At 37.0% G+C, this 23,089-nt stretch overlaps 1 protein-coding gene across 4 annotated transcripts in view; it reads right to left on the bottom strand.

Annotated features, from left to right (window-relative positions):
• Window positions 1-23,089, bottom strand: part of CEP112 (centrosomal protein 112) — a 449,689-nt gene that overhangs the window by 200,036 nt on the left and 226,564 nt on the right. For all 4 annotated transcript variants that reach the window (XM_087441468.1, XM_087441471.1, XM_087441469.1 and 1 more), the window contains one exon: window positions 18,310-18,492. In XM_087441468.1, the coding sequence (XP_087297594.1) occupies window positions 18,310-18,492 (183 nt within the window). The remainder of the gene's footprint in view (window positions 1-18,309; window positions 18,493-23,089) is intronic.

The raw sequence follows: 23,089 nt of genomic DNA, 5'->3' as shown, positions 1-23,089 counted from the left end.
GCATTCCAGTTCCAATGAACAGTATGGGCCAAAGTTTGAAGGCAGGCAAGAGGATGGTATATTTTTAGCAACTAAAAAGAGGCCAGTGAAGCTCAAATATAGGTAGCAGGGGGAGAACAGCTGGAGAAGATGTTGGGAAGGAACAACAGGACCAGGTCATGCACGGTATTGTAGGCCATGCTAAGAAGTTTGGATTTTATTCTAACTACAAGCTATTGAAGGATTTTAAGCAGGGAGTTCTCTAATCCAATATACATTTGAAAAAGGTTATTATGGCAATGGAGAAGAACAAGAGAGAAAGCAAGACTATCAGTGAGGAGACTACTGTGGAGGTCGGGTGAAAGATGGTGGTGACCTGGACTAGGGCAGTAGATGAAAGTGAAAGAAGTAAATGGATTAGAGATCTATTTGGGGGGTTGAATCTATAGCATTTATCTAAGGATTAAGAGAAAAAGAAGTCATTCAAGAATGACTTCCAAGTTCTGGTGTGGGAACTGAGTGTATAGGAATGCCACTTGTAGACACAGAGAAGATGAGAGGTGGAGGTTTCAGTTCTGGGCATGAGAAGTTTGAAGTGCTTGTGAACTAGCTAAGAGAAGATACCAAGTGGCAGCTAGATGTTTGAATCCCACTCTCAGATGAGGAGCTAGTGGAGAAACAGAAACTAAGATGGAGCAGTGGGAGAAGCAGGAGGAAAGCTAGGACTCACTGGGAGATACAGACATCATTCAGTAGGAGAGAGTGACAGGGACGTCTTCAGGGACGAAACCTCACTAACATGGTTAAAGCAGCGAAGACTGGCCGGTCACAGTATAATAGAGAGGGGAGCTAAAATAGGGCTCCAGAGTGAAAAACAATGATGATACTAAGAGAAATCCAACTCTTTCCAAGTAACTCATTAAACTCTATGAATCTCAGAAAATATGTAAGGACAAGGTAAAATGTATTTCCTGGTAAATCCTACATGCAAGTGTTTTTATTCCATGTTCTCATCTAAGGAGAAGAGAGAGAAAAAAGAGAATGAAACATTCTAGAATATGAGGTAGACCACAGACTGTAGTGAAAGAAAAATTAAAGTATCGCTCCTCTTACTGACATCCGTTTTGCTAGTTTAAAACTATACGTATTCAGAACTTCTTCAAATCATGGTTGGGATATTAATTTACAGTATAAATAGAAATTCTATTTGAAGAGGATGAAAACAAGTGGTGCAGAATGATCAAATCTGTACAACGGTATCAAATCTTCTAAGTAAATGGAAGAACCATTTTTTATTCTGAGAAATAGACAGAAAATTTCTAATGTAAAGCAAGTGCACATTATCTTAAGAAAATTTCCTAATGAATTGAAACTATTTCTCCTGAATTACTCCAGGAGTAATTAGCAAATTTAAAAATAATCACGTTTTACCTTAAAGTGGACTTAGATCTATGCTCTAGGTTTGTAATTATCCCAAACTACTTATCTATATATTTGGCTCAAGATAATATTTATCATTCAATAGTATACTGAGCAAAGAGAAGGTTCAAGTCTGCTTCATAAGTAATTTTTTTCGAGATCAATAATCGGATGAGGGGAAACGTTTTAATGCAAAATAAGTAACTGTTTTAAAATAATGTTGTTTTCCTTTTTTAAAAAAGTGTTTTGAGTTAATGATTACACTTCATTACCCTGCAATGCACGTGAACACATTAGCACTGCAAGAATATGTAATAAAGGATGCATCTTCGAATCCCTCTCGTCAAAGTTTGAGAGATACCAATCAACCAAACACCTCGCTAAGAGTCATGAGACTGCTGTTTTAATTAGCTGGTGATATTTTTGACTAAGAATCTCAGATGATGAAACTGTTTTTCCTTGTACTGAACCAGCTTGGCCCAGACTAGCCTGTCCCGCAGTGACATGTATATTGAATACAAATCAGACAGCACAGCTTTAAATCTGTGTTGCAGCTCTCATTTCCAATTCGAGAACTGTACTATAATCATAAGCTTCTGGTGGATGAAAGGAAATCAGCTCTCTGAATATTAGCTAATGCCACATTTGCAAGTCCTGAAGAGATCTGTGCTGTTAAAAAAAAATAGATCATTTCGCGTGAACCTATATATATGAATTGCTTTGTACTGCTCAACTGATAGAAGCAATGCCTGTGCTGGGATTAAACCCTTTTCATCATAAAACCTCATCTGGTTCAGAGTCCAAGTCCATCAAACCTTGTTCCTTTAAAGTCCCGCCTTTGATTCTACATCAATTTATTCAAACCGCAGCTGGGTGGCTGAAAACGAAAGGACAGCATCATTTAAACCAACCACGTTCCCAACTTGAAAGAAGGGCTATAATTAAAAAAATGGGCATAAAAGAATGGAAATGGGATAATATTTTTTAATGGTAGTTCAAAGGCCGACAGATGTCAGAGCCTTTGAAGATGTCAGTATACTGAGCAAGAAGTTGCCATAAAAGAGCTTGCCTGAGAGGTGAAGCAGCTTTTTAATGGCTGAAAAAACCCTTGCAGACACATCCTTGTGTTTTTAATTTGTCAGAGTTGCTGCAGTATTTTCTGATTAATGACACATGATTATAACTGCATAGCAGACATATTTTTATACTTGCTTAAATGAATAGTTTATTCCACATTCTTTTAGAACTAGATAAGAATAGGGACACTTTCCTAGGAAGTCCAAAGCTGTTCCAATTGCTTCACATATTTATGCTAATTTTGTGGGACTGGCCAAATTCAGAGTTACTATACGTTGCCAGCTTTTGTCCTTTACTAGTCTGATTGCTGGTAACATTACAATTCACATGTGGTAGTTAGAATGCGACTCACTACAGTTTCCTTCTTTTCATGTACGTGGAACAATATGTGCCTGAATAATTAATTAGTGCACCAAGTCATGTCAAACCAAATTAATGTTTAAAAACATTCCTGAGCTCAATCTAAACAATCATGGGCTGTCAGTGGGGTTCAGAAGAGAAAGAGTTGCTTAGGGGAAAAAAATTGCAGCCATAACTACAGTATAATATTAATGCCTACTCAAAAAGAAAGAGCTGTAATATCATGTGTAAAATGCTGGGGGACACTTTGCTAGGATTTGGGGAAGGGACTCAGAATGGCCCCAAAGTACTCACCCTTCTAAATACTTCTGACATGTCAATTTGATTTGTTCTGTGAAATTACCCTCACAACATTCATGAATGTTAGCCACAAGTCACTAGTGCGTAGCGGCAAAAAAAAGGCTTTCCCACCACTGGTGTGCCTGTAATTTATATCATGACGACATGCAGAAGAGAGAGAGTTCAGAGGTTTTGAAGTCAGACAGATTTGGGTTCAAATCCTAGATCTTTCACTTAAGGGCTGCACAGCTTGGATCTGTCTTCCCTTCTGCAAAAACTGAGATAATACCTAGCTCCTCCCAGAGAGCATGTGAAAGTGTCTAGCACATAACATTGTGCTCAAATCCCTTTCTCAAACGATACACAGAAAAATTAAAACTAGGTAATTTCTAGTTGAAAATGTTTATATTTCTATATACAACAAAACCACCTTTTAATGAAAATGATCATCTTTTAAAAGTGGATGCTGAAATTTCCCACTGTTCCAGGCCTATAGCTCATAAGTATTGCCCCCCTCCTTACATTGTAATCTTACACGGCCACGACTGGTCTAACCCTAAGCACACGCCTGTTTGCTTCTGACAGCTAACCTTTAGCCCCATCCTGCAAAGACACCCATGGAGGCAGCTCAGCAGATGGGGTACTAGGGCAGGGAGTGGGGTGCAGGAGAGGGAATAACATTCTCAAGCAGGATCAGGTAACAGACCTGGGAAGTAGAGAGGAGGAGTAAGCAGTGCCCGCCAACCCAGAGAGAGCATCTCTCAAAGGCGGAAGGCCTACAACCTGACCCTACAGAAGCTGACCTGCAATCCCCTCACCTACCCCTTAGGTTTTCCATGAGGACAGGGGTATCTTGGGGCTTATTTTCCTAAGGAAGGGGCTGTTGCCTCTTTTCTCTCTGGGTGACTATAGTTTGGGCATTACTAACCCTAGACACAACTTCAAAGCAGTTGCCTTAAGCATCTTCCTACCTCCTTGTCTGCACTTACTAAATCTTCTTGCCCCCTCTCCCACCTCCAAACGCCCGAGTCTTCTGACTACACTTCCCCTATGGCATCCCACCAGGAAATTATCTTCCTGCAATATTCCTCTTCCTTCTCCTTTTCCACTCTTTCCATCCATCAAAACTCCCATTTCTTCAGTGTAATAGATTTCAGCTTGATGAGAGCAATTTAATTAGAAACAATTTCACAATATGGCGGCTATGACAGTTACTTTCCTCCTCACCTCCACGTTGCTCAGATCTTCCCTTCTGTGAAGACTTCCTCGGTCCCTTAAGGCACACACAGTCTTCTGACTGGAGATGCAGGGCAGAGAACCAGCTAACAGCGATGACCTTACGTACAATGATTTGTGTACTTGCTAAATCACCTGGCAAGATTGAGAACACTTCCAGGGGAAGGCTTTGTCTTTGTTTTCGTATACCTCCTCTTAGCACAGTAACTGGTACATGAAGGTATTCAATAAATGAGGAATGAACAGAGATCAATGAAGGAGTCCTTGGAGATATCTTTGCATTTTAAAAGAAATCATTTATTCTTTTTACCATATATCTTTCTTCATTTAAATTTTAGAAGTGTTCACAAATTACCTATTCAAGAACTCATTTTACTGTATATATTTATCCATTTTGAATTTTTAAATGCATGCATGAGTTACCTAGTCAAGGCAAATGCACTAAGTAAAGGGCAAGCAAGAGAGAGAACATTAGTTGGCCCAGACAAATTCTACCTAGAGATAGTTCAAGCAATGAAACTGACGGATCCCAGGCATGGTGGTAGACCATTCTGGAGTGAGAGCTTTCTCACAACCGGACGACTCAGTCTGCGAAGCTGGGCATTTCAGAGGAGCTTCAGAACAGCTTGTGATCTCCTTTTCTCCTGTTGGCTGATGCTAGACATGTCCTCCCTCTGATCTCAGAGCCTCACACTCTTGGCTCTTATGTAGGTCCAGGCAAAACTTGTTCCTTTTTGCCTCATTGGGTGATCCTGACAATTGATCCCTGCTTCTCTAGGTGAGCTGTGAAACTCCTCTCTGTACCCCCAGGAGCGGCAGTGGGACTGGAGGTCCTGGTCTGGGCATGTAGTTGATCCTCCCCACACCACTACGGAAGCCTGGTTTAGTACTGTCTGCAAGTCATGCCTACTCTGCCACTAATTGCCCGAGTTGCTTCACTCGTCTGGGTCTCATGTTTTCTGTCTCTGAAATGGATCCCCTGACCTCAAAGTCCATGTCCAGCTGCAGGATTATGTGATGTGGAGTCAGTCCCCACAGACTGCTGTTCACTTAGTGCAGTAGTCCCTTTATGTTGTATGGCCACAGTTCACAACTTGAAAAAAGTAAACTAGCATTTATAGGGTTATTCAAAAGTATTTTCGTTAAAAAAAGTGTCTACGATCTGTAATCAATTATTACTATGTAAAAAAAAAAAAAAAGTATTTTCCCATTTCAAATTCTCACAACAATCCAGGAGTTCAGTATTACTGTTTTTTTTCTTTTCCTGGCTCCTGCAATACCACTTTCTCTTGGTTCCCTTCCTATCATCCTTGACCCACTTTCTCAGTCTTCTTTGTCCAGTTCTATTTCCTCCATCTTCCCTTAGGCAATGAGTGTCATCTATTCTCATTCCTTCCCCTCCTTAGGAGATCACATCTTCACGTTGGTATCCATTACCGTCCATCCTGCTGACTCCTAAATCTTTACTTCCAAAGGAGAGCTCTCTTTTAAACTCCACTTGTATATTTCCACTTGCCTAAGTGACACTGACACCTAAACGGCCTGCGACCCATCAAACCACAACTCTGGGTCTCCTCTCTCTCCCTCACTGCCATGTCAACTTTCCCCACTGCCAATGCTTTAGCTAAGGCCTTCATCATCTCACTGGGATGACTCCAAACTAGTTACCGAGCCTCCCCTCTCACTGCCTTCCAATTCTGAATTCTCTGCTTAAAACTCTTCACTGACTTCTGATTGTTGACAGCTGTGATCCGTAAACTTTTACTGGACACCCCTATCGTAAAAAATTGGGGCATGCAACCCAGTGTGTATATGTATAAATATGTAACAGTACTATATTAATACATTATATACATTACAAAAATTTGCACAGAATAGGTATTTTTAAAAGATGAAATACAAACACATATAAACAGAAGTTCTCTTTTGTTTTCTTCCCATATCCTAATGGAACCTACTTGGAGAACACTGTTCTAAATAATTACCAGAAGGGGTAATAAGCATTATACGGAAGGGGTAATAAGACACTGAAGTGAAGAAATGGAAGAGACATTGCAGAGACAGAAATGGCAGCATAGATGGACAATATAAACCCCAAATTGGAGCCCAGTGGTCAAAGGGATCCAGTCCAGACTTCTCAACATGGTATGAAGTGTTCTCCAGGTATTGATCAGGCTACTTCTTCCATTTAGAATGCTCTTCCTATTCTAATTTGCACAGTATATTTCTCCTCATTTTTAAAACTCAACACATATGATATCTCCTTTAATGCAACCTTTTCTCATCACCTCCCCTGACCCTATGCCCCCACACCCCATGACTGTCATATCTTCCTTTACTTGAGATCAAAGCACTTTTATCATTTTATTGCACTTTGCTATATATATCTGTCTGTTACCCCGGAAGGTCTGAAGGCCAGGCCTGCTAGAGGAGGCCACAGAATATAACTGTCCATTTCCATGCTGGTATTGTTACCAGCTTCTTACACACCTGGTGGGTAGGCAGGCATGTAGGCAAAGTTTCCAGACAGTAGACAGGGGCCTGGAGGGTATTAGTCTCCTTCACCCCATAGAATGGTGAAGGAAGTATCTTCAAGGGCCTAATTAAATCATCACCCAATCAGGGGGTGTCATCGGCAAAAGGGTGCCGTCCTGGGGACTTGTGGGCCAGGGAAGCTTTTCCTGCTGATGAGGGGTGTTACTTTGTCTCCTATCCTACGCAGCCTTTGATGTTTGGTAGGATGTATCCTTTGTCTATGTTAAAGGAAGGTATTCTTTGCTCCTATCTATTGGTATGAATCATATTACCCTCCTTTTATGACAGATGCACATGCCTGTTTCCTCATTGAATATAAGCTGGAGGGCAGGTATCTTCCTTTTTTTAATATTCCAAGGCCCTAGTATAGCGCCTGGCACATAGCAGGAGCTCAACAGATGACACTAAATGAATGAATGAATATTGGAGATGCAGAAAATGATGCTCAGAGTTATGAAGTGTGTTACTCAGGTTTGTAGAGCCAGTAAGTAGTAGAGACTGGCCGTGAACCAGCATCTCTGTCTTCACATTTGATAAGAAATTGGCAATTGCATTCAGGCCCATGCTTTCATTATCATCTACATGCCAATGATGTCCACATTCATATTTCCGGAATCTCAATCTGCATATCCAGCTCCCTGACACATTTCCATCTGGACGTTTAAGACGTAGCTCAAACTTACCTTGGCAATAGCAGAACTTTTGTTTTTCCTTTTATTCCCTCCCAATCATCCTCATATTTGACACCACCATCTATCTAGCTGCTTAAACGAAAACTCTAAAGAATTCTTCTTTCCTTCACTCCTTATATCTAACCCATCAGTAAGTCCTATTGACTATAACACATATGTCCTACAGACATCCAGGACTGTACACAACAGCCACAAAGGCCTTTTAAAAACACGAAGTGGATCATGTTACCTTACTGCCTAAAAGCCTCTAATTACCTTTCAATCACATTTAAAATCAAATCCAAACTCCTCACCAGCCCTGCCCTTCCCTCCACCTGCTGTGCTCATGTCACACAGGTCTCCTTTTTCATTTCTTGAACACCAAGTTTATTACCCTACAGGGTCTCTGCACCAGTTGTTCCCTCAGTCTAGCTGGCTTCTCATCAATCAGATCTTAGCTTAAATAGCTCTTCCTTGGAGAAGGCTTCTCTGATGGCCAGCTAACACAATCACTCAGTCACTGTATCATATCTCTCCATTTTAATTCTCCACCTACCACTTATTGCCATGTGATGCTCTCCTTGTAAATTTGTTTTTTGTGTTATCATCTGTCTTTCCCCATTCAAGTTTAAGTTCCTTCAGAGCAGAGTACTGGTCTATCTTGTTCTTTGCTGAACCCAGTGCAGCAACCCCCTAGGGGGTTATATAGGTCATGCCCTATACAACTCTGGGGCAATATTCACATATACCAGGAAGTGAAAGGCACTTCCTAAAGGTATGTACCTCCACACCAGGGCCTGCCACAGAGTAGTACTCAAGAAATCTTTATTGAGTAAATGAATCAAATTCAATACAGTCTATGTCATAAGGAATTTCCATATACATAATTTTGCCTAATTTTTACAGATAGGAAAATTTACATGGAAATAAATTTGGTTTATATACTATTCTAAGAGTCACAAATATAAAATTTTCAAGTCACAGAGTTCCATTTTGTCAATATCAATCTGGAACTATGAGATTTCAAAGAGCAATCAGAATAGTTAACAATAATTATGATTTTCATGAGAAGATTTACTCTACTACTCTTATTTCTGAATTGAATGATTTTTTTTAAAGAAACATCAACTTTATGGCAATAGATTGGGATGTTTACTGCATGTCACTAGAAATGGTTAAAGAGATGAAAGTACAAGAGTGCATATTCACATGTCTCCCAAAGTCTGAACCAGCATATGCACAGCCAGGATTGACTTTAATAGGGGAGCCAGGAACACAGTGCACCTCTTGAACTCATGGCTTTTGTCTAATGACAGCTTTGGCAGTAATTTTTGAATAACTGAAGAACAAAAAGTTTTCAGCCTTCACACTCCACTTCTCTTGTTGCACATGCCAACATCACTATATCTGGAACCATCATACAATTTGCCCAACCAGTGAGGAAAACATTTACATTACCAGAAATTAGCTTTTCAGGAAACATTTGGTGAACACATGCATTTTGTACATTAAATGACATCTTTGCAAATAACAAAATAAATAAGGTCCAACTTGACCCTAGGGATCTGGGGTTTGTTTCATTAATAAATACTGACTTAAGGAGCAAACTTAAGATGAATGAATCATCAGTTTAATTTTAATCTTTTTAAAGACCTTTCAAGTCTTTACACTGGAAAATTCCCTCTTTTTGAGATGCGGGGCCTAGCTGGACTGTTGGTTCCATGTTCACTGAAAGCTCTTCTGTACCACAGAGCGACGGATCAGTGGGAGACACACACACACCCCACGAGACTAATGTTGCATTGCAATTGCCCCCACGAACAAGGAAAGAGACCCCAGATCCAGGCCACATACTTCGGCAAACTTCACTCACTCATTTTCACCATTCACTCATTTTCAGGCCTTAACTTCACATGGAAGCAACACAAATCAAAATTAACCAGAAAAATACACATTTTCAAATCCTGTAACTCTAGTTGTGTATTGTGTCTTTCTGATTTCTTGTGATCTTTCCCCAACCTCCCAGTATACAAATATGCGAAAGTACTCGAGAGGTCAAGTAACAATTTAAAATAATTGTTAAAGCAAGTGAAGAAAAATAATTTTTACTGAATTTTAGTATTTGTTTCAACTGAAAAACAGTTCAAGTTTCACATTCATCTACCAATTTCAATGCGTTGGGGTTCAATTAGGCCAATTTTTATTATCTAAAAAGTTTCCTCCTAATGACAATATTTTTCAAACATTTTCTATAGACAAATATTAAAGTAGTTTGAAAATAGACTATTATTTTCCTGTAATGCCTTGCTCTCCTCCTCAAATAGGAGTTTAAGGTCTCCCTGACATCAATTTCTGTCATTTTTCTCATGAAAAAATACTCAGGTGTTAAATATCTTTCATATCATGCAACTAGGCATGATTCCAATTAGTCCTGAATGGAGCACGAAATGACAGGTTAATAAGCTTCAATTTGCCAGCTCTTTGAACACTTGATGATATCATCATTTTGCCAATCATTTCTTGCACCTTGGCTTCAACCTCTCTGTCACAAAAAATTACCTAAAATATACAAATAGAGACATCATCTCTGAGAGAACTGACTGAGTCAGACATCCAAACACGACTTCTCCAAGACATCAAGGAAGAAGAGTTTTCCATCCAACATTTCCTCGAAGATGATTTCTGCCCATGTTCTCAGTAATTTCAGTGAGGCAGAGGCGAGGGAGGAAGAGCAACGTGCTAACAGGAACGAAGCATGTTCCCTTATGTCCTGGGAATGACATTCAGCATGTGGAATAACTATTTATCTCTGCGGTATTTCATGTTAAAAAAGAATTCATCTGAAAACTTTTCATTTTGACCAAAATAACTCTAGAATTAAGCCAAGAGTGCATCACTATAAATTGTTTCTGAGGATTCTAGAAGAAACACATTTTCTAATTATTCTTTGTTATTTCTATGGAGAAAGTCTCCAGGTTTAAACTTACTAAACCACCTTGACCTCACTTCTAAAGGGTTTTGAATAGCTGTTGTCATGCAATAGGATCCTTATATGGGTTCCATTAGGAAATAAATACGAACACTGAAGTCTTTGAGATTTAAAAATACATTCCATAAAATAAATGGATGATACGTAATATTCCAAATTAGTATGTGAATATAACAGACATCCACCTACAATAAACCATTCAGAACAAACCATACTTAACCAGCACTAAATGCACATTCCTAAGCAATTCTTATAGAGATCGGTAGGCCCCATTCACCTAAAAGCTTACTGGATTCTTACTTTGGACATATCTTCTTATTTCAGTAATAATGTGAAAACCAAAAGTGAATCCATTTCAAAAATATATTCATTTTTCCGTTCTACAAATTCGGAAATTTGTGGGAAGGAATTCTATTCCAAATAAAATATTAAGAAATGCATATCTCTTCAGAGTTTAATTTGTCTCAGAAGCCATCCACAGTTTGTGGCTCTGGAGAAAGACTGGAACTACTGGCTAAAACTTGATTTGGATTTACATATTCTGAGTTATGGGTATCAGTATTTTAAATCTAGAAACGTATTAACAATCCAAAATTGAAAATATAATGGCATTTATGCAGAATAAGTGAAATTTAGAGACAACAAGTTTATAAACAAGCAGGCATACGGGGCGGGGAACTTGCCATGAGTCTCCACTACGCTAACAACTGGTTATGTAACCTGGGGCAATTTCCTATGCTTTCTGGATCTTTTCTCATCAGTAATATGGAAATACATCCCGTCGTCTTCTGACCCAGGTAAGAAGGTCAAAACAGAGTTTCCAAATAGGAAATTTAATCCTTACAGGGTATTGAAAGGATCGAATGAGATAATACAATGTAAAGGACATAGTAGAGAGCTTGGCGCATAGGAAGCATACAATAAATATTTGTTGCTGCTGCTGCTGTTAAACATAAACAAGCATAGAAATTCAGCGTTGTTCTAGGAGGTACTACTTCCTAAAACTGGAACTCAAGCAGCACGATTCAATTATGACTTTGCAGCAACACTGAGTATGGCAAATCACTGCAAGAAATACAAATTGCGATGAGAATCTCAGCAGGGGGAACAAAGAGTACCAGTGTCTCTCTCCCGTGCCAGGCAAAGATTCACATATAACCCTGCTCTTTTTTTGCCATGTCCAAATCGCTCCAAAAATCTAAAATCTTTCTTGGATGAGGCTGTGAGATAAAGAAAGAACACTGAATTAAGATTAAGATGCCATGGTTTGCTTGTTCTGTGACCTTGGGCAAGATAATGTCCTTGAACCACAGATTCCTTAGCTATAAACTGAAAATAATTGGATGCGGTCATCTCTTTAGATTACTTAATCTGACTATATTATTGCTGGATACTTAGACACTTGATATGACTACAAGCTTCTTTTGTCTGGCAGAACATACTGTATACACAGACTTGTGTTTCCTTGCGATCTCCCCAATTTTCACCATTGCAGAGTGATCACATTGTACCCCCCATTTGAAATATCTCCAGCATTTAATTACTAATTCTTAAGAACAATTTTAATATTTCTAAAAAATCTATTAAGTATGAGAACAAAAGGCAGATTTTTTAAGCAATCATTATTAATTGACACGAAGTTGTTAATTCAAAGGAAGTACTTTACATGTTATTACTTGGAAGGTTTGTCTTTAAAAGGAATATTCTTTATCTAAAAGTGGACCACATGCCAGAGAATGTGGTCTCCATGGTAACTGCCACATTTAAAAAATATGCACAGGACTAAAGATACGCTGTGTAATACTTCTACAAATGGATCATTCTTAGAGAAATCAATTTCTTTGTCTCAGCCTGTTTCTGTTTTTTAAACTTAAAATAATTTTCTCCACAATGAGGACCAAGTTGAATTATATATAATGGTTTAATTATAGGTATATATGCTACTTTTGTGCTTAGAAGATGAAAATAATTAAAGAATTTTAGAATTATAATGGAAAAATAAAGCTGGTGACCAGCAAAAAATGTAAACTTTACTTGAAAGGGTATCATCTTCCTATATTTTCTCCTAATTAAGTACCTAGGAAATAGTATTCTTATACAAAGTTATATATATATATAAATATATAAATACAATATATTATTAAATTCATTAAATACTATTAGACACACAATCATTGGATACTAACAAAATGAGATCTTTGCATCAATGCATCTACATTAAAATATGAGAAGGACTTTGGTCCTATTTGAAAACTTCTGTATAATCTACGCTTTTGGTGTCAGAAAAACAATATTTCCCCCACAGGCTTTTAAAAATGGCTTAGTTAGGAAAACCTCTATTTACATTTTAAATGTATATAGAAAATTCTTGGTCTATCTTAAATATAGCGCTTAGATAATACTATAAAACTTCACATAAAGAAAATAAATTGAAAATTTTAAGTGGTGGTTTTATCACAAGTCCACTGAAAAAGTCTTATTTTCTTTTTGCAAAATAAAGTGAATTATTAGAAAACATTTTCCCAGCAGCTCTTCTAATGTTTGACATTAAACATTCTGTACATTGCAGCAAAACCCACTAATACTTAAAACACACTTAATTCCACTCCTCTTTCTCTCTACTACAAATAGCTCAGTGCATCAGGGGATAAGTATCAAAGTGTGGTGTGTACACAGCTGGGACACCAGGCACCTACTCTGATGTGACTGTGTGTGTCACTAGGGAGAAGAGGGGAACAAAAAGCAGGGCTACATTAACAGCAACAGCCTCATTACATTGGGGGAAAATATGGTTTATGTAGTTTGGTTTATCCAAGCAATTAGTAGAGTTTGACCCATACTCCCTCAAAACCAAGAAAATGATACTGATGAATAAATAATGATGAAATGCAATTTTGGTTATTAGGTAGGATGTGAACCATTTTAGGACAGGTACAAATATCCTACACTCCTGGACCAAATTACCATTTGATTTTATCATTTCTTACAGTTTCCACAGTATAAATTAAGAGAAGAGAAGCAGATATACGAAAGAGAGAACACGCTTCAAAATTCACACTAAGGCATTAACTTTTAAACTACTTCTAACCTCAGCCATGTTTCTAATTTTGACTTCCTAAAGACATTTTGTAAGGTTTCTGGAACAGTCATATAGTGATAGTACTAGAATTTGGTAGGATCATGACTTAAAATAAGCTTTATTTTGATTCATAATATGTACAAAATTGGATCTCTCAAAACAACTATTTTTTGACGTTGAGAATAATGGTATTCTCCATAAATTAAAACCAAATTTTGGCACATTAAAACAAAATCTGCTGATCACATTTTGTGAAAGTACATAAAGAATCTAAGGTTTTCCCACCAGATTTTATTTCCAAATGTTTTAATATAGAGAGAGAACATCATCAGCTATATTGGTCAGTGTCCTTTATATTAAGTCTCATGTCATAAATTTCTCTTAGAATTGAGAGCTAGGAAAAAAAATGAATTGGTATGCTTTCTTTCATTAGATAATCAGAATTACACAATTCATCATGTTTCCCTCTTCACTGTGGCTTCCAGGCAAGCTCAGAGCTAAAACTTATACTTAACTGAAGCATTTTTTTCCTGAAGCATTTTTGAAGTATAGATTTTTTAATGTGGTTAATATCATTTACTGCTTAATTATTATTTTCAGTTATATTTTACCTGCTTCAGTGTATGTTTATTATAAAATGCTGCCTCAAATCCAATTTGAAAGTAGTTGGCATATAAAGAAATCAAAATCAAGTGTTTTCAACAGAAAAATGTTACTCAAAAACAGCACAAAGACCATGTACAGGTTTAACAATTACATTCAGAACATACATACTGTTATTCATCCTTAAGTAATCTTTGAAGAATGACAGCCAGTGCTTAATTCACTGCACACATGCACACACCCAGTTTACAAATGGAGATTTTTATCTTGTGCCCAGATTCCCAAAGTCATGGAAAATAAAGTAATGTTATTAAGACATAATTTTAAAAATTAAAATTGTCATCATAAATATCTTTTCCGGAAAATTTTTTGTTAAATAGAAGCGAGAAAGATGAGGATTTCGGAAAACCCCATATTTTAGAATCAGTGATAGGTACAGCCTCTTACTGTGTATCAATATGGCAAAATCAAGATGGTCTGTCCATTTATTATGCAAAAATTGTTCATATTAGAATCATAATTCTCAGTTTAGGGAAGCAAGAAAGGCATCAAGATGCCCATGTTAGGCAACACCCATTTTACTAAATACAAATTCTAGGTTTAATATATTTTCAGCTATGGCTGATAACCTTCTCCAAGTCTGCTGTATCTAATTCGCATGATTCTGATGGTGGTTCACAGTGGCTGCTGTGGTTACCCTGACTCCTTGATTTGTCTGTACCTCAACAGGTCACATAGCTGTCCTAAGATGGTGACACCACCTCTGGGGCAGATCACAAAGGTTCTCTGTAACAGCCTCTACAGTATTCATACACATCACTCACTTTGGCAACAAACATAAAAAAATCAAGCAATCTCTAAGTGGTTCAGGGTCCTGAAAGAACAATAAAGGAATCAAGTAACCTATGTTCTATTTTTCTTGTAATTCAAATGGATAGACTGCAGAAATTTTTCCACTACATTGCAGTTCAAAAGCAAAACAAGAATTACATGTAGAACTATCATGTTAGAAGCTTTCCTAAGACGATCATAACTAAACTAAATTTTCTTTATATTAAAAAACACGATTGAATCAATAAAATCATTCTCCAAATTAATTTCAATAAGAGGGATCTGGAAAATGAGAAATATTTGACAATGAGGTTGGGAATTTCTATATGTCTTGATATATACTGATCTGGATGCTTTCTCTTAAACATTATGACCTTAGCTAAATACCAGACTGAAAATTTTGTATGAGGGTGGTAAAATTTAATATGCATTTTAGCAAATGTAAGTATCACAAGGTAAAATATTCTACCATTGAAAATCAAGGTATTATGACAAAAATATAATATATGCATAGAATAACTATCTATATGCACCAAATAAAATGAGGGAAATGGTTAACTGTCTGTAGTTGCATTACCATATCTTACCACTTCTCTATAAAACAGAAATTACTTGAACAACAACTAACCTGTAATAATTATATAGCATATTCACCAAAAGGGAGTTCCTGGTTGACATATGATTCATCTTATGGTAGGTAACTATACTTTGTAATAATGATTTTCTTATCAGTATACAATATATTACATATTTGGAAGAAGCCAAAAGTAGATTTTTAGTATATTGTCTGCATTGAAGAATCTGATGTAAGAAAAAGCAGCAAACAAAGCTACAGCATCCAAAACAGATATTTCCCTAGTTCTCCTTTGGTTAAGTATTTCAAACAGTCCTTTTTACAAAATGGCCTCCATTGCTAAACGGGAGCAGCCAAACATGAACTGAAAATCAAATGTCACTCTGGAGCTAAAGTTAAAAATTATACAATCCAATATTTGCTGCATCAAGCCACAAAACAGTGATTTGAAAAAAGATCTTCTATTTTAAAAAATATATGCCCACTTCGTTATTTTGAAATTTGTGAATGGAATTCAGGACTTAAAAGCTATTACATTAGATTATTTAGACCACAGTCATGAAAAGATATTTTTGGAAAATTTAGGACTTACCCGAAGGAAGCTTTGAATTAATATCCTCAATGAATAACCAAAAATAAATACAAATTATTAGCATTTTGGTATATTTGATAAGATTTTTAAAAATATAACTTATTGATGATAGTTTTTAAAAATACATTCTCTAAAAACAACTAAGTATAGCTTAGAAAATCATTTTCATTTTGATCAAGAATGCATTTAGCCTAAGTTTCCATTGCTTACTAGCATACCCATGACAGCAATTCCAATTGTTGCAAGAAAGACACAAAATATGAGAAATATAATCCTATCAACAGCATTTGAAGAAGTCATATGATCCTCATACTTAATATTCCAATTAGAAGAAATTCAATTAATAACCTTATTATACTCTCCCTGTGGCTTAAGTATATGTAATAATTCTAAAATTCTCTTTTGTTATTTGTCATTGGAAGAACCGCACCCTATATATGGCAGATAACGACATACACAAAATCACAAAGATTTCCTCTAAATTTGGCCTCCACTTGGGTTGGCTTTCCACAACAGCACCAAAATAGTAGAAAGATATATAAATTAATGTATTTTATTGTATTAATTATTCAATTTTGCTAAGCAAACAGACCCTACACTGACTCAGAACCCAAATATCTTATAGAAGACAATGGTAAGGCTTAGCATCATCTTTGAAGGAGAATGTAAGTTTGAAAATATTCTTAATAAATTGTATGGTTAACAATCAAAAGACCAGCATATATTTTATAAAGGCTCTAATGAGGTTGGTGGCAAATACACAATACACAGTGATTTAACAGGAACCACCTGACTATTCTGGTACCATGGCTACTACAATGACTACCTTTTTAGTTAGCAAACCTCTATAAAATAAACTGAAAATAATTTTCCCATAAATGTATATTATTGACATAAAACCTGTGCTGAATATATTTATATTGCCTCAGTCATTCTCTGAAAGTAAAAGACAACTCAAGGTCAAATGAAAAATAACCAATAACTCCTATTCTTTGCCTTACCGCCTCCCGCCCTCCACTCAAGAAATTAACATCTTATTTAATCAGTAGTATTTTTATGTTTAGATAATTATAAAATAGTTTAAACACGTATCATAACAAATAGAAGGTTTATTTCATTGCCTAAAAATTATATTATTTGGGGAGGAAGGATAACTAGGAAGAAGCTTATGTGTGGTGTGGATAATACGGTTAGATTTCAATGGGAAAAGAGGTATTTAGACCTAGCATATGGCATGGTGTTATTAGAAAAGAAAATTATCTTTTTATTGTTATCAATTGCTCTTCAATTTTTCTTTAATAAAATTTCACAGCAATCTCCTCAAGAAGATACACTAAAGGCCTTTGATTATATATACCCTAAAGAATGTATTGTACCACAAAGATACACACCCAATAAGATTTTGTTCATCTGAAATTTATAAAGATAATTTTCCATGCTGACAGTGCACATTTCATCCATAAGTTTGAAGAGTCAAATGCTACCACAGCTGGGGGTTATTCTGCCAAATGGCTTCCAACAGGGCTTACAGAGATGGAGGCTAGGAGGCATGTGTATGTGCATGTAGGAAAAAGCAACAGACCTGATGGGAAATAGCCCTTCTCTGGAGTCATTTATCAATTACCATCTGAGTGATCTAATCAAATATAGAGTCTCATGAAAAAAAGCAACACTAGGAAGGAAAAGCAAATATTAAAACAGCTGCTTGATTACCTACAGAGATTAAAACAAAAAGCAAGGAGTGAGGCTGATATATTTCATAGGGATTTGCTAAGGCTAAGGGGAGGAGTAAGGGGCAGATACCTTAAAAAAATCCATCATGAAAGGAACTGAGACAAGATTATAAAAAAGGGGCCAAGTTATAGCGCGCCATGGGATTTTTAATCTGGCTACCTGTGGTTTCTGCAGTTAAAGCCTTATTCATCCTCAAAACGGGGTGGGGGGAGAAAACAAAAAAATCACATTTATATGTCAGTTTTGCAAATGATCAAACAGCGTGCATCAACAAGAATAATAAGAAAACATTAAACGCTGATGACTTTTTAAAAATAGATAACCGTTTTATAAAATATTATTGATAATTACCTGTGAATCTCGTTTCTTGAACTCTTGAATTTGATTTTCGTGCTCCATATTGGCAGCGCGAAGCTGTTTTTCCAGGTTTTCAATTTCCCGTTCATGGTCTCGGACTAGGCTATCCTTCTCTGCGTTACGCTGCTGTAATAGGTGCGTCTTCTCCTGTTCATGCTCCAGCTTCAGCTCTACTATCTGATTGGACAATGAGGAGGACAGTTCATCAACAGAACATCCTTGTCGTCATGACAACTCATGGACAGCTTAATTTTTCTCTAATTTGTCCAAGTTGAAAATTTTATTTTTGCGTCATTATTACCTCACCCTTGAAATACTCTCATTTTGGGGGGGATTTTATCCAAACCTCCTAATATTCAAGACAGTTGGGCATATTCAGTAAATCGTTCTGCAATCTGTTGACACAAATGCCTGAACATTGAAAAAAATTATGTTGAATGCTAGGTATTTCCTCCCCAAGAATTCGGGTATTACTGATCAGCAATGGTTATAAACAGTTAATAGACAGTATGCTTTGCTTTTTGCTTAAATATGTACACATCAAAAGCGCAACTGAATCGGTCAGTTTTATGATTTTCAAATAAAAGATCAGAGCTAAATACGCATCTGGATTATTGTATATACAGTTGTCTTTTTAAAAATAAAATGATAAATTTCAAAGCTCTATTATCTCGTTGTCAGCTACGGTATACCAACATAAACAGATGTTATGTGTTCCAGAAGGGCACCTGCTGTGCTGCAAGCTTGCGCCATGATTTCATAAAAAGCATTCTATTCTCAGGATGCTTTCCCAGTCCACTCCACACTGGAGACTGTGACCTTGGCCAGTCTTAGCCTCTCCCCGCTAGACTGAATGGCAGCCCGAGACCAAGGGCCTGGTTGCCGCAGCTTTGATACTAATCCTCCCAGACTGTGCACAATGGCACCCTACCTGGCCTGCAAACTATAGCCAGCCAGGCTGTCTTTGAAGCAGGTGATGAATAGGGGACTGCAGGAAGCCAGCTTCCCCAGTGAACTCCAGGCCACACAGCTGCTAAGAACAGTCACTTGGATTTTTCTTCAGTTTTGGTGGATTTCAGGGGAAAAAACTGCTGTTATCTAGAATATGTTGTGTTATTTTCGGCATGAGAATCCATCTTCAAAAAAGCTAACAGTAGGAGCCTGCTCCAAATCGATCTTGTTTCGTGCAATGAATCACCAGGCTACCTTATCTTAAAGCTATAGCATTCATTTCTCTAGGCGTGCATGCTGCGCTAAATTTCAGAAGTTATTTTCTTTTGAGATTTGAAATTCTCATCCTCTAATTGCAACTTAAGAACGAAAACACAAATTAAATTTGCTTTTAAACACAGGTTTCAAAATTTTTTCTTATTGTGATTTTTCTTAGAGAGTTGTAAAATGAACAAGAAATTTCTGATCACTCATAAATTTATTATACAATTTAGAAGAAAAAAAGTATACTAACTCTTGAATATATACACTTATCAGAACAAAATAATGTATAAAATAATATAGAAAAATTTATTTTGCATCTGAGAACAAAGATGCATTCTAGGGATTTTATGTCTTTTTAAAACTTAGGGATCTTTCTTCCATATTATTCTACTGTTGGTAACACACAGAAAAAAATAATATAAAAATTTTCTCCTTATATTCTATACCACGTAGTAAAGAAAAGTTTTCCTTATTTAAAATGTGCATATTTTACTTGTGATTCACATAACTACAATGTTAATCCCAACAAAAGAGAAAATTTAAAATTTTATTGATATTACTGCATTTTTTTCAGGCAGCCAAGGATATGAATTATTTTTAGTTCTTGGACACATTATTATTTCTAGTCAGTGTTACATTATCAAACATTATTATAATAAAATTATAAATTTTAGTTAAAAATCATTCAATTACATAACACACTGAAAGGAAATAGAAGGAAGTGGAAAATTCTCCTGAGATCTGGTTTACAAAAGCCTCAGAAAAATTGGGATAATGGGTGTGATTTAAAATTGATAGAGAGAAAAATATTTCACAGTACTGTAGGGAAAAGTAACCAATTGACCTATAAATAAGGCACAAGAATTATAGAATTTTTCCCCCAAGAAAAGACACATGGCCATAAGTTGGTATGACATTGTTAGCAATGGAGCTGCCTCATCCTAGGCTCTAGGAATGATGCACTTCCATAGGAACTTTCTCTGAGTTATTTGAAGAGTTCTGATAGACTGATCAATGACCCTGCCCATGTTCAAATTTCAGTTTATTCATTTTTAAAAATCAGGAACAAATGAAATAGAGATAATGGAATTTCAAGTCTAAAGACAGATGTTCATAAATTATTAGTTATTTTGTCAGGGTCTGTTGCTCAAGGATGTTAGTTAATGAACAAATCTCAAGGTTGCTGGAGCCTTTTAAAGTGAAATAGCTTAGGTTTGTCTATTCGATCCAACAGTGCTTGGCCCACTTCTAGATGTCATGAGCCCTTTCTGTCTTTGTCTAGGTTTCTTCACTGTCAGCATCTTCTGGCAAGCGTCTCTTCTGATAAATGGTAGAGTCCAGGAGAAAAACCCTAATGCTCTGGGAACATCTTAACAATGGTATTCATAACCACAAAGACCTTTGTCAAGGTGGATCTGTGTTTAAATTCAAGGTTTTACTGGTTCCTAGCCCCTTCCACGTAAGCAAATGTCAAAAAAAGTTCTTTGGATTTTCCAGTTCAGTCCTTTACTTGTAGGCACATCTCAAAGGTAAACATGAAGTAGCACATCTTCTTTACACTGGACCACTAGATACTTGGGTTGACCAAGAATAATACCTAATGGAGTTAATGTTGACCAGGAGGTGGTAAATCATGGAAAATGTGGAGAAGGTAAAAGCAGACAGCAACCACAAAGATGAATGCTGAGTGGTCAATGAGGTCTCTAAGCCTAGGTGGTCCAGAATCCGCAATACATGCTACAAGGGGATTAGGATGCACCATGATCAAGGAACTTGCTTAATTAAGGCTGGCTAAAGAGCGCCTTATAATATAAGAGGAAAAGATTCAAGTCCCCTAAACCAAAAGCATTGAGCTATGGTCCAGATAACTGTACTGGGTATGTGCCCACTCTACATGTATTAAAGCAGACTGGCATGTCTTCCAGGGACAAGGGAAGTGATTGGCCCTCACATGCAAGCATCTGGTAGCATCTGGAAGTCCACTGAGATGCTTGGCTTGCTGGCTTGTTGGTTGTGGTTTAGGTGAGAAAATGGCTTTATTAAATGCCTAGGAACTACTAGGTTGACTTACATGAAATTGTCATTTTTGTAGGTCAAAACAGAAGATGAATAGGGTTCCTACTCCATCCACTAGGCTATCCCCAACAAACACTGAACATGAAGTTCAAGAGTGAAGTTTTGAAGTTCTGAAGTCCCTGAAAGCACAGCCCTCCATCACAGACTAAATCATTTTGCAGTCTGATGATGATATCCTCATTCTAACTGAGGTTTCATGTAAGTGCCCAAGGGAAGGAGCACATTCCAGGCTTTGAGAAAGACCAAGATGGAACCACTAGATAGCCAAGTCTCTGGGGGTGTTGGAATACATATTTTAAGTACTGGTAACCACTTTACAGTGAAATTAGTGCTAGGAAACACGGCCTGAACACCTTTTGATAATCTTTAGACAAAAGAAATGGAAGAAGTCATTACTTCTCAATACACAACACACAGAAGACCAACACATCTCAGTAACATACCTCAACATCAGAAATTGCAAAATCAGGAATATAAATTATAGGTTGATAGAATGCATCCAACATGTTAAAAAGGAGGATTTATGGTGTAAAATACTAAAGAAAATTACCTCAAATGTAACCAAATTACAAAATCTATATTCTACAAGCCTTGGTACAAGAATGGGTTAAAGCTATAGGAAGTAGGGAGAAAGGCCCTCCCTATTCTCTGGCTGGGGAAGGAGGAAAAGGAGGAGTCTCCAGTTAGGAGCCCTAGGGGTAGATCCGTCCTACGACTCAATGGTAACTGCTCTAATTTCAAGTAAATAGAAGTAAGGATGTTGAAGAGTTTGGAGAGATATAGAGGCTACCTAGTATAATGTTAATCTTAACCCATGAATCTTTCCTTAACACCCTGATAGTCGGTCACTAAGCTGGTGCTGGAATGGTTTTAGCAATAAAGCAATAACTGTATTCCAACCTATGCCTCATACACACCTGGCACTGGAACTTCTGGATAAAGATAGCCCAAAATTGTGAAAAGAACAAAACAAATGTTAAAAGCAAAAGAACCTTCACTGGCAGCAACCAAACAAGGAAACAGGGATATCATCTTGGCCATAAATTTCAAATGGTGGTAGTCAAGGAAAGAAAGAGAAGATTCTAACATGGTTTGGTGAGACATACTATTCTGTCCCCCTCCCTCAGAGGTAGAACTGCTGAGATGAAATAATGCTGAGGGATATCTTCTAATACCTCAATTTTCGAGAGAAATAGACCGAAGAGCAATCATTCCCTTTTCCCTATCCTGCCCAGTGGCGGATAAGGAGGGTAACTGTAAGGAGTAGAAATGGCTGCTGGAAAGAGACGAATAAAACTGGCAAAGTGAAAAATTGAGGCTAATCCTTTCTAATAGAAGCATAGGCTTCAAAGGTCCCATAGAAAAAGAAAAACCCTCCAATACAGAAAGCAAGCCCTGGTGTTGGACATTAATAAAATGTTAAAAGACATAGCAGATATCAGTTACTCTACCAAAAAGTTGCTCAGAGCCCCAGCTAAGCTTT

This window comes from Ceratotherium simum, chromosome 16 (genome assembly GCF_057802395.1).
Source record: "Ceratotherium simum simum isolate JZ-2026a chromosome 16, ASM5780239v1, whole genome shotgun sequence".
Classification (NCBI taxonomy): Eukaryota; Metazoa; Chordata; class Mammalia; order Perissodactyla; family Rhinocerotidae; genus Ceratotherium; species Ceratotherium simum.
This window is presented reverse-complemented; position numbering and strand designations above follow the sequence as displayed.